We start from the raw sequence: 12,490 nt of genomic DNA, 5'->3' as shown, positions 1-12,490 counted from the left end.
AATAATTACAGTTTAACATGGAATCGGCCAAATTCACTAACCTGCAGGTGTGAGAATGGAAGATGTGTGCGAGCGGTGAGGGAGAGCAGCGAGACCGGCGAGATCGGTGAGAGAGAGCGGCGAGATCGGTGAGAGAGAGCGGCGAGACCGGCGAGATCAGTGAGAGAGAGCGGCGTCGGCGAGACCGGCGAGATCGGTGAGAGAGAGCGGCGAGATCACTGTAAGTGTGAAGTGTTTTGGTTTAGTAGCCCTAATTAATAAATGAGGATCACCATCTCATCCGCTAATTAAGCAATAATTTAGTCAAACAATAATTTAGTCAATAATTATCACATAATTTAGTCAATCATAATTTTAGTCAATAATTATTACCACATTTGGTTATAAATGAATTAATTATGACTAACGAGTTTGTAAATAACACTTAAGTCATTCTACACTTAAATCATTGTTTACCGTTTCATCAATGTCTTCATTTTCTTCCTCATCCTCATCTTCTTCGTCTCTGTCATCTTCATCTTCTTCTTCATCTTCTTCTTGATCATTGTCGGCAATTTCTCTCAAAATTGAAATCATTGCACCACTGGGATCACATCGTGGAGGGTCTATGAGTTGAACATCATCAGAAATTTCATGAACTTCTACTTCATCTTGTTGAAAAGCAGCATCTTCATTGTTCTCTTTTGTGGTGGCATAACTAGCATAAAATTTCTTTGCTCGAACTTTGAATACTGCCCGCCAGTTCGCCTTGTCTCTTTTCTTGCTCGGAAAAGGTTCAAAATAAACTTGTGATGCTTGTTTGGCTAAGACGAAGGGATCGTATTTTGGGTACTCCTTCTGAATATCCACTTCAACAATTTTGTACTTTGGATGAACAATTGTACCACCGCGTGGAGCTGGAGCCGGATTATACCATACACAATTGAACAATACAACTTTCTTTATTGGTAATGCCCGATATTCCACTTCCACAATTTCTTTCAAAATGCCGTAGAAGTCATCCTCATCATAGCTGTAATTCGACCCTCTGATGCATACCCCACTATTGACTGTAGATTTACTCTTTCCATAGGAATCTGTGTGAAATTTATATCCATTGACAAAACAAACATTGTAACTTGTAACCTCAGTTAATGGTCCTTGCGACAGATAGTATAGATGACTATCACGAGGCAAGTTATTACGGCCCTGTTTGCCAAACACAATTAGTGAATAAGTATATTTTTCGACAAATAATGTACAAAGAAAAAATATAGAAAACTTACATATTCTTTGAACCATGATGCATAATGATCTTCTAATTGTTGCTCTATCTGAGGAGGTGTTATTCCCGGATGCCACCCACACAATTGTGCAATGAACATACTATTTTATAAAAAAAACAATTGTTAAATAACATTTAGTTAGTTAAATAAATGAGTATTGAGGAAATCAAACTTACAGCTCGAATTCCTTTGCTTCCTGAGTATTAACTAATATGTAAGTTTGTGCCGCTTTGTATTCCACTTCTGACAAGAATCGTGTTCGTCCATTCCCAACACATCTCGTATCATATGTGAAAATTGGAAGCATATCTTTGGGGTGGATAGAACCTCCGCCATCATCATTACGAGGAACATCTCTACCTCGGCAACGGACATGTGACTCGAAGTAATAAGTGCAGAAATGTGATGCTTCCTCAGTCAAATAGGCATTACATATAGATGCTTCAACTGCAGCTTTGTTCTTGACATTTAACTTCAACTTGCGCATGTACCGCTCAAATGGATACATCCATCGAAAATGCACCGGACCTGCGATTAACGCCTCATATGGTAAGTGGATTGGAAGATGCTCCATGGAGTCAAAGAAAGACGGGGGAAATATCATCTCAAGCTTGCACAAAGTAACTGCAATCGACTCATTATACTTTGTCATATCAATTTCCCTTATCACCGTAGCCGTAAGATCTCTGAAGAAATTGCTCAACTCGGTCAAAGGTTCCCATACTCTGTGTGGAAGTAACTCACGGAGTCCGATTGGTAATAATCGTTGCATAAACACATGACAGTCGTGGCTTTTCATGCCGAACAACTTATGTTTCTTCATATCAATGCACCTTGATAGATTGGAAACATAACCATCCGGAAATTTCAAACTGTGTAGCCACTTGAGCAATAATTCCATACTTTCTTTGTCAAGCGTGTAATCAGCCTTATGATATTTTCCGCCACGTGGCCAAAGCTCGGGTCGTATACCAAGCAATTCCAAATCCCTTCTTGCATTAGCATTGTCTTTTGTCTTGCCTTCTACATTCATAATGGTATTGAAAATATTATCAAAAATATTCTTCTCTATGTGCATGACATCCAAATTGTGGCGAATCACATTTGTTTTCCAATACGGAAGATCCCAAAATATGCTTCGTTTATTCCACCCAAAAATCTTGCTCAACTCAGAGTTTATTTCCGCATCTTCATCAAATACTCTCTTGAATTCAAATTGTTCCAGATGATCAAGTATTTGTTCTCCATTTAAGAATGGAGGAGGACCAGAATGCTCGATTATGTTCTTTCTAAAGTTCTTTCTGTCTCTGCGGAATCGATGATTTCTGTTGAGAAACCTCCTGTGGCAATCAAACCAAGTGGTTTTCCGTCCATGCTTCAAGGAGAAAGCTTGCGAGTCCTCCATACAATATGGACACGTACGGTGTCCAGATGTGCTCCACCCTGACAACATTGAATACGCAGGGAAGTCACTGATAGTCCACATCAACGTTGCGCGTAGCTGAAAGTTCTGTTTTCTTGATATATCATATGCAGGGATTCCTTCTGTCCATAAATCGTTGAGCTCTGCGATCAGGGGTTGTAGAAACACATCAATATTCTGCTTGGGATTCTTCGGACCGGGCACAATCACTGTGAGAAACATGTATGGATCTTTCATGCACATCAATGGAGGCAAGTTGTATGGAGTTAAAATCACTGGCCATAATGAGTACTGTGAACCGGTCTGACCAAATGGTTGAAATCCATCAGTACTAAGTGCTAACCTGACATTTCTTGATTTAGAAGCAAAGAAAGGATGTATCTTGTCGAAGGTTTTCTAGGCTACAGAATCTGCCGGATGAGACATCTCTCCTGGAGTCTGGATGTGCTCTGCATGCCATCGCATGGATTGAGCGGTAATTTCGGATGCATACAAACGCCTCAACCTTGGGCCTAAAGGGAAATAGTACATCCGTTTAAGTGGACTTGTGCCATTACCCTTAAATCTGGCTTGACCACAAACTTTGCATTCAGTTCGGTTCTCGTCTTCCCTCCAGTAGATCATGCACCCTCTCTTGCAACAATCTATCTTGAGAACCGGCATATCTAAGGTCTGCATTTGTTTCTTGCACTTATAAAAGCTACTAGGCATACGATTTGGTTTCGGCAAGCGTTCCTCCATAAATTGGCACAATTCGTCAATAGCTCGCTGAGACATTCGATGTTCAGACTTCATAGTCATCAGTCGAGCATTTGTTGACAACTCAGAATAATCACAACCCGCCCACAAATCAGCCTGAGACGCTTCTAATAAATTATAGAACTGCTGCGACTCGTTAGTGGGTGATTCCGGCATGTAAGTAGGCAGGACATATTGTTCGGAATGTTGCGCCTGGAAATGATGAGGCTCGTGACTGGCTGTCTGTCCCCACGCATTGTATACCATATGCTGGTATGGATCCGATGATGGATCGAAATGCATAGATTCAGCCAGTGTTGAACTGGACGACGCTTCTACATCGCAATGAAATCTCCAATCATAGTAATCTGGGGTAAACCCCCTTCTCACAAGGTGCTCTTTCACCGTATCAGGAGAAAAAAATTTGTTATTATCACATTTTGCACATGGACATCTAATTTTTGAACCATCCATTTTAGAGGGAAATGACACAGCAAAATTTATAAACGCATCTAACCCATCGATAAAATCACAATTGAATTCTCCGGTGGGATACTTTCGCTCATACATCCACTGTCGTCCCAGAATTTTATCCATTTCACTATCCTGTAGTATGAAATCAAAACAAATAAAATGATACTTTCAATAAATTTACAAAGAGTTTTAAAAAATATTAGCAAATAAAAATTATAATATTGATCATCAAAATATTACTTGAACAAAAATATTATTTCAAATTATTAAAATTTTCAAGTTTCTTGTCTAGAGAAGTTTGATATAGAATAGTTAGCTAATCAATCATTTTCATGGGTAAGTCCACTATATATTAGTCACTAAATTCAAAAATAAATTAAAGTAACCTATCCATTTTACTATCCCTATAGCATAAAATTAATATAAATTAAAACAGATATAATAATATTCTAATTATTTAACATGAAGTTAGAGAGAATAACTAAAAAATATAAATTATACCTTTAGATAAAAGATAACGAGGCAAGGTGGCAACGGGCAAAGAGACAACTTTGGTTTGAAGAAATAACAAGGTAAGATTGAAACAATGTAGGAAAAGATTGAAGAAATCGAGTTGGAGAGAAAATGGAAGAAGTTAAATGATAGGAGTTAGATCCAGATCTGTGTGGAAATAATATCCTAATTCCGAGCACCTTGCAAGTGCTAGAAAATATTCCGAGCACAATCAATTTGTGCTAGGAATGTTTCGAGCACAGTCATTGTGCTAGGAATGTTCCGAGCACATTGATAGTGCTAGGCATTTTTTGCCGAGCATGGTCATTATGCTAGCAATTCTACGAGCATAGTCATTGTGCTAGAAAATTTTTCCGAGCATAGTCATTGTGCTAGGAATTTATCCGAGCAAAGTTAATTTGTGCTCGTAAGTTGCAATAGTCATTCCTAGTACGTTGACCATGCTCGAAATGTGGTCGCAGGGTGCATAATTTCTTCAACATTCCGAGCACTATCAGAAAGTGCTCGGAAAATGCTAGGTAAATTCCGAGCACATATTGGTGCTCGAAAATAAGTGCTAGGTAAATGCGCGCTTTTTTGTAGTGTCGGATCACAGTTGGTCCTACACTAACTGTTCCGTTAGTTTTTATTTAATGACATTCTGCTTTTTTTGTGATGCAAAACAATGTTGAAACCTAATACAACTATTGTATTCTTGCCAAATGCAATATTGATTCATTATTTCATCTTTTAAAACTCTGATATATCTCTCTCCTTTAAACGAGGCCTAGTTCTCGTCCGTCCTCTGCTAAGTCACCTCTCGTCCTACATCACCTTTGCTAGCCTTTTCTACTTGTTTAGTTCAAAACTTGGGTTCTAATATGCATTTAAAGATAGAACGTTTAGTTTAATTGACAGAAGTAGCTAGTTCAATAAATTCAAGGATGATTATATCTTTTCATGAGTATATAATTGCCGTGTTCGTTACATTATTCTCAGATTCAATGAGCATCTGATTCATCCTTGCCGTGCCGGAAATACAGAACCACTAGAAGAACGGTTGCGAACGCCATGGACCTGGCCGGGGTTCAAGAACCGGAGCAGCATCCTTGTACACACCTAGCTGGCTAGCCACACTGAAAATTACATACCGCCGGTACTACATTTCATGTGCACCATAGCACACACTAGCTATATTCTATTTTTACTTACTACTACGATACACCTATATATAGTCAAAATTTTGAAAATTTCGATTGGCCTACCACCTCGGTTTCAAATACTATATGGATTTGAGGAATTACAGAAATAACAGCGTAAATTCAATCACGTACTTTGAAAAAACCTTCTTTTCTTTTCTTTTTTTTTAATTCTCCAATTATCAATTTCTTTTATGCAAACAACAGCATTGATATATTTTAATTTCCACTTGAAGGAGGATTTATTTAAGCATGTTCAGTGTTGCACTTAGGTTGTAAAACACGATATGCTTAATTTTTAGTTAAATATTTATAACAAATTTAATGCATATTATTAAAAAGTATCAGCAATTGATTTTCGGTGGTCATTTAGTTAGGACACTATATATTGTACGTAATTTGTTAGACAGTTGAAGTTACGAAATCACAAAATTAAAGGATATAGTAATACTAAAAAGTGGTGGACAAATGAATCAAAATTTAATTTTGATAGGTTGATCAATGTCATGCATGTGTTTCGACCATTTATTATGATTTGAATGGATATTATTTGCAAAGATGCCGGATCCAGGATTGAGAAATGGAGAGGGCGGAATTGCCATGCGCTTCATCCTCGAAGTGAAATTAGTAGCAAATTGGGGGTGGGGGGGGGGGGGGGGGGGGGACGACCATAGAAAATATATGTCAGGGTCTATGGTAACTAGTCGTCGGGCAGGGGCAACTGCACCCTCTTGTCCCTCCCTGTATCCACCACCGGTATTATTGATGTGTTAGATGGTGGTTTTCGATTTCACGAGCGGGAGCATAAAGAAAAAAGGAGTTGAGGAGAAAGAGTAAGAAAACGTAAACGCGAGGTGTGAAAGGTGGATCAATTTGTTTCAGATACCCAAGCCACGAAGTTGGCCAATCTGTGAGCTTAAGCGATAAAAGAAGGTAACTCCAATTGCGATTGAGAAGAGACTCACTTCTTGGAAGACGTGCCACTCACGTACTGTCCTATGGTTGGGGAGAGTATTTAAGGCAAAATGAAGCACAAACAAACAATCGGAAATTTATATTAGCTCACTCTTACTCCCATTTTTCTGTTTTCGGTGTCCACAAACAATCGTACGTCTCTAAAATTATTAACACTATTCTATTAACATTCTCTTTTATCTTTCACACTTTATCAATTTTTCATTGAAACATGAGACATCCACCCATAAGACTATTTTTGGTGTACGACATCATAAAAGAATGAAATGTAAAAGAGAAATCGAAAAATAAAATTTGAGAAACAAGACGAGAGGGAGTACAAATAAAATTAATCTCCCTTCGTCCCATAATAGATGTCACACTATCCTTTTTAGTTTGTCCCACAAAAGATGTCATATTTCTTTGCGATCGCGATCTCTAGCGGTGTAAGTAGTGGACAAGTATTTCCCCAGTGCGACCCAGCGTAGAAGGGTATGTAGAAGGCCGTAGCAGATTGGGGCTCCGTGGTGCGGCACTCGTGCTTCATGATCCTCGCGTGGTACATGACCTCGGCGGCGAACATGTGGGTCATGTACCACGACGGAGAGGGGATGGCAGTGAGCTGGGGGCCGATGCCGCCGTTGGAGGGCTCTGTGCAGCGAGAGCTCCATGGTTCATAATAGTGGCAGTGGAGGAGGAGGTCATCATTGAAGGCGGGCGGGAGGCCGTAGACGTAGACGAGGCCGCCGCTGCAGATTGTGGGCTGATGAGAGTAGAATGGAACTTAGGAAATATATATGAAAGAGGAGTAATGAATTACACTTTTGGAGAGAAAGGAGAGTATTATGAATAAAATGAAATTAAGGGGTTAATCATGTGTATTATAGGTGCTGAATAAGAACACATTTTTTTTTCACTTAAAAATAGTCCACTTTCATTTTGATCGTGGGTATCATTATAGATCCGGAATAAGTTTTAACTAGCAGATAATATACTCCCTCCATCCCAATAAATATGAAACGTTTGTTTTTCGACACAAGATTTTATATAGTGTTATTTTGTGAGTTAAAGAAGAGAGAGTAAGTAAGAGAGAGGGAAAAGTAGAGATAAAGTTATTTCTATTTTAAGAAACGTTTCATTTTTAATGGGACAACCAAAAATGGAAAACGTTTCATTTCTAATGGGACAGAAGGAGTATTAAAGAGGGAACATCTTTCTTCACGAAACTTTGTCGGACTCTCATTTTAGATCTGTGAACTTAGAAAATATCATTTGAGGTCCGTCAACTATAAGTTAATATCAATCGAAGTATTTTTTTACTACTTTCAAGTTTTTCTGGACGAAAATTCAATACCTTGAATGGTATATATTTTTAATGAACTTATAACAAACTCATATTCTTTTTATAAATATCTTTACTATATATTTTTGATAATTTTTTAAAATATAATTTGAGCTTTAATATTATCACTTAATTTTGTGACACGCAAGAAAAGTTTCTTTTTCAACTTTTTATAATTAAAGAATTTTAAAATATTTTTAAGATATGGATACTCGTAAAATGAATGTCACGGTCAATGAATGTCTCAACGATATTTCCGAAAACACTCACATTAAATTAAATCATTTTCTCGAGCAACCGCAATACCGGACGAACGCGACGCCCTAGCCGGTCGCTAGGGCATCGCATTCGTCCGCTATTGCATGCGGCGAAAGCACGACTGACGAACAGCAAGGACGAGCGGTCATCCGCGATGCGTCAGCGTTAGCCGATCGCTCGTCCACTATTGTCCTGACGCTATCGGCTAGTGTTAGGCTATTACTAGACTGTGATTAGTCCTAGTGATGTGGCAAAAGGTGGTTACTCTAGTAACATGGCAAAGATTGTGTTTGGGTAGTCCTAGTGCTACACTATTGATTAGTCTGCTGCTCTAAAAATGTAACGCGTCCAGTTCAATTATTTCATCAATAATAAATTTCTTTATTTCTTCACATTCTTCTCCAATAGCCAAAACCTTCAAACACTAATTATGCACCACGCATACTCGCCGGAGCTCCAGTCCCGGCAGAAACCGTCGAAACCCCTCAATTTCCTCTTCGCCCACCCTTATCTATGGATCTCACTCGCCTCCATCTCGATCCCTCTCTTCATCATCTCCGCCGTCCGCATTGCGCCGCCCTGCCTCCCCCGCCGCCCCGCCGCCGACGAATGCCCCTCCGGCACCGTCTACGTCTACGATCTCCCCTTAATGTTCAACCACCACCTCTTACTCCACAGCTGCACCGACCTCGACAACTGGAACTGGCAGTGCGGCATCGCCGCCAACGCCGGCTTCGGCGGCCGCGCCGCCGAGCTCCGCCGCCTCCTGCCGGAGAATCTCTACAAATCCTGGTTCCGCACGAACCAATTCGCCCTGGAGCTGATCTTCCACAAACGGATTCTGACGCACAAATGCAGAACCCTGGAGGCGGAATCCGCTACGGCGTTCTACATCCCGTTCTACGGTGGACTCGCGGTGGGGAAGCACCTCTGGAAGAACGACACCGCCAAACGCGACCGCGATTGCAAGATGCTGCTGACGTGGCTCGATCAGCACGAGCATTGGAAGAAATCCAACGGCTCTGATCATTTCATTTCGCTAGCCCGAATCACATGGGATTTCCGCCGCTTAGCCGACCCTGCCCAAATCTGGGGCTCCACATTCCTCAACATGCCCGAGATGCAGCGGGTCACCCGATTCATCATCGAGAAGGCCGACTTCGACGATCGCGACGTCGGCGTGCCTTACCCCACCGGATTCCACCCCGAATCCAGAGAAATCCTCCAGAATTGGCAACAATTCGTGCGAAAACAGAAGCGCGGCAGCCTCTACACGTTCATCGGCGCGGCGCGTGAGCCGATCCGCCGCGATTTCCGGGGGACTCTTCTAACCTACTGCTCGAACTCGCCGTCGTGCCGCGCGGTGGACTGCGCGGCGACGAAATGCTCGGCGGACTCGTCGGTGATAATGGAATCTCTCCTGGCGTCGGAATTCTGCCTGCAGCCGAAGGGGGATAGCTTCACGAGGCGGTCGGTTTTCGACTGCATGATAGCCGGTTCGGTGCCGGTTATCTTCTGGAACCAGACCGCTTACGAGCAGTATCCGTGGTTCTTGCCGGGCGAACCGGAGAGCTACTCGGTTTATATAAACCATGAGGAGGTGATGAATAAGACCTCTGTGATTGAGCATGTTTTGAAGGGGTTTAGCAAGGAGGAGATTAGGAGGAAGAGGGAGAAAGTGATTGAGACAATTCCTAGGATTATATATGGGATTCAGAGTGGTGGATCAACAGATTTTGAGGATGCTTTTGATATTGCTATTGAAGGGGTTTTGCAGAGGATTAGGAAGGAGAGAGAATTGTGATTGGAAGGAGATTATTAGTAATCTATTAATTGATTGTTGTTGTTAATTATATGTATATGCTCTCCTTTTCTATGAGGTTTAGCAGTTGTCTGTCCAGTGTACTACTTGTTCAAAATACAGCTTTTGGTTTATTAGACAGTTGATGAAGTCCCGAACCACAAGAAGGAAAATACTCTGATGAGATTTTCGGAACGAGATAACGTCACAAAAAGGAAAATACTTGTGTTGCGTGGCTATGAGGCGGTATGTTTTTGACATGTACATGTTTTTGACATGTACAACCAAACATCACATGTGTATTTTATATAGTACTTTTGTTTCCAAAATTTTTTCATTCAGTTTGATATTGCTAGCTTCAGCTTTTATGTTTTTGGATCATTATACTATACATTACTCCCTCCGTCCCCAAAAAATATGAATTTTGGGTTCGATACGGGTTTTAATGCATTATTGGTAAAGTAAGAGAGAGATAGATAAAGAATGTTTTTAAGTATTGTTAGTGGAGAATGAGTCCCACCTCATTAGAGAGGAGAGTTTCCAAAATTGAAAGTTTATACTCTTTCGGGGCGGACGAAAAAAGAAAATAGTGCATACTCTTTCGAGACGGAGAGAATACTATTTTTTAGTTTCAATTTATATAAAAATATAATGTGAAAATATGCATTATATTTTTCAAAATATATCACTGCATATGTTTAAATATTATCATGTATTTACATAATTTTTCTACTCCCTTCCTAAAAAGTTTGAATTATTTTCTTATTAGTCCGTCTCCAAAAATTATGAATTTTCTAATTATTTAAATAGTTAAATAACATATTACCCCTACACATCATTTTAATCATATGAAGCTTACTCTCTCCTAACATTGTTTACACTACCCTTTATCGCTATTTCTATTACCAATTATATATTAAAATTTGTGTCAAACTAAATGTTCATACTTTTCATGAACGAGGATGTATAACATAGAAGTCTTGATTTCTTTAGTTAAATAATTTATAATAGTTAAAACATTAAAAAAAATTACATATAAAGTATAATACTATAATACTATTAGTATTTTATGTAAATACCCAAATAATAATAATGAATATAAAAAATATTTGCAATGATTGTGTGTGTGTATATATTAATTATATTATCAAAATAACCGTTATAATAATAGTAATAATTTATTATTAGTAGTAGTAAATTTATATTAGTAGTAGTAAAATTGTGAGCCGCACGATCTGTTTTGACCTGGGGTGGAATCCGGTGGGGTAAGGAACAATGATCCCACGGGGCCCGCTCAATCGTGAGCCGCACGATCTGTTTCATCAACGGCATGTGGAGGAAGCTGGTCCCCCACCCGCCGTCTGTCAGCCGCTGAAAGTCCCACGTTGGCCTCCCCAGGAGGAGGAAGTGATCCGAGCCGTCGGATCTCTTCCACGTAGGCTGATCCTGGAGCCACGTCAGCAGCTCCTCGAACGGGCGATCGCGATCTCTAGCGGTGTAATTAGTGGACAAGTACTTCCCCAGTGCGACCGCAGCGTAGAACGGTATGTAGAAGGCCGTAGCGGATTGGGGCTCCGTGGTGCGGCACTCGTGCTTCGTGATCCTCGCGTGGTACATGACCTCGGCGCCGAACATGTAGGTCCCGTACCACGACGGAGTGAGCTGGGGCGCGAGGCTGCCGTTGGAGGGCTCTTTGCAGCGGAGCTCCATGGTTCGTAATAGTGGCAGTGGAGGAGGAGGTCGTCGTTGAAGGTGGGCGGGAGGGCGTAGACGTAGACGAGGCCGGCGCCGCATATTGTGGGCTGATGAGAGTAGAGAATGGAACTTAGGAAATATATATGAAAGAGGAGTAATATTAGTACCAAGGAATTGATTCTATATCTTGGATATAGTTCTCTGAACATCAGCATTGGGATGTATAGTTACCTACAAATAATGAATACATATGAAGTACACTTTTTGAGAGAGATCATATGTATTATAGATGCAGAATAAGAACACATTATTTTTTTCCCTTAAAAATAGTCCACTTTCATTTTGATCGTGGGATCAGTATAGATCCGGAATAAGGATTAACTAACTTCGCTGTGAAAAAAGTTAATTACTAATAGCAGATACTTTATCCACGAACTTTGCCAAACTCTCATTTTCGGTACGTGAACTATGAAAATATTCAAGTATCGTCTATTGACGGTGGCATTCATTTTTAAGGTATTGAGGATATTTTCGTCCGAAAAAATTTGGAAATAGTAAAAAGAGTACATTGATTGATATTAACTCATAGTTGACGGATCTCAAATGATATTTTCAAAGTTCACGAATCTAAAATTAGTTTACAAAATTTGTGGAATAAAAAAGACGTTTTCTCTGTATTAAATGTTCAAGGGGTGAAAACGTGGAATGGTATCTAGTAAACGTAATGATAGAAGGGTCACATTAATTATCACAATTACCAAGCATAATTTAAATTTTAATGTGGACCGATCATGTGATTAGAATTCAGTGGTTGTCACGATATGCAAAAAACGCAATTAGTTAACTAGA

At 40.0% G+C, this 12,490-nt stretch overlaps 2 protein-coding genes and 1 pseudogene across 2 annotated transcripts; 1 reads left to right on the top strand and 2 right to left on the bottom strand.

Moving 5' to 3' along the window:
- Positions 1-1,437: 1,437 nt before the first annotated feature.
- On the bottom strand, positions 1,438-2,910 carry LOC148930276 (uncharacterized). The gene has a single exon (XM_089066408.1). The coding sequence runs from the start codon at positions 2,908-2,910 to the stop codon at positions 1,438-1,440; it is 1,473 nt and encodes a 490-aa protein (XP_088922534.1).
- A 174-nt stretch (positions 2,911-3,084) lies between these two features.
- Positions 3,085-3,900, bottom strand: LOC148930275 (uncharacterized). The gene has a single exon (XM_089066407.1). It carries the CDS (start codon positions 3,898-3,900, stop codon positions 3,085-3,087), a length of 816 nt encoding a protein of 271 aa, XP_088922533.1.
- Positions 3,901-8,514: 4,614 nt separating this feature from the next.
- On the top strand, positions 8,515-10,287 carry LOC125211930 (xyloglucan galactosyltransferase XLT2 pseudogene; annotated as a pseudogene).
- The last annotated feature ends 2,203 nt before the right edge of the window (positions 10,288-12,490 follow it).

This window comes from Salvia hispanica, chromosome 3, assembly GCF_029641045.1.
Source record: "Salvia hispanica isolate PSC_SH4W2 chromosome 3, Shi_PSC_v1, whole genome shotgun sequence".
In the NCBI taxonomy this organism is placed as follows: domain Eukaryota; kingdom Viridiplantae; phylum Streptophyta; class Magnoliopsida; order Lamiales; family Lamiaceae; genus Salvia; species Salvia hispanica.
Note: the sequence above shows the minus strand (reverse complement) of the source record. Positions and strands in the feature narration are given on the sequence as shown.

Bases quoted from the DNA above. Each gene is read 5' to 3' on its own strand.
- LOC148930276 (XM_089066408.1), bottom strand. From the start codon at position 2,910: ATGTTTCTCACAGTGATTGTGCCCGGTCCGAAGAATCCCAAGCAGAAT.
- LOC148930275 (XM_089066407.1), bottom strand. From the start codon at position 3,900: ATGGATGGTTCAAAAATTAGATGTCCATGTGCAAAATGTGATAATAAC.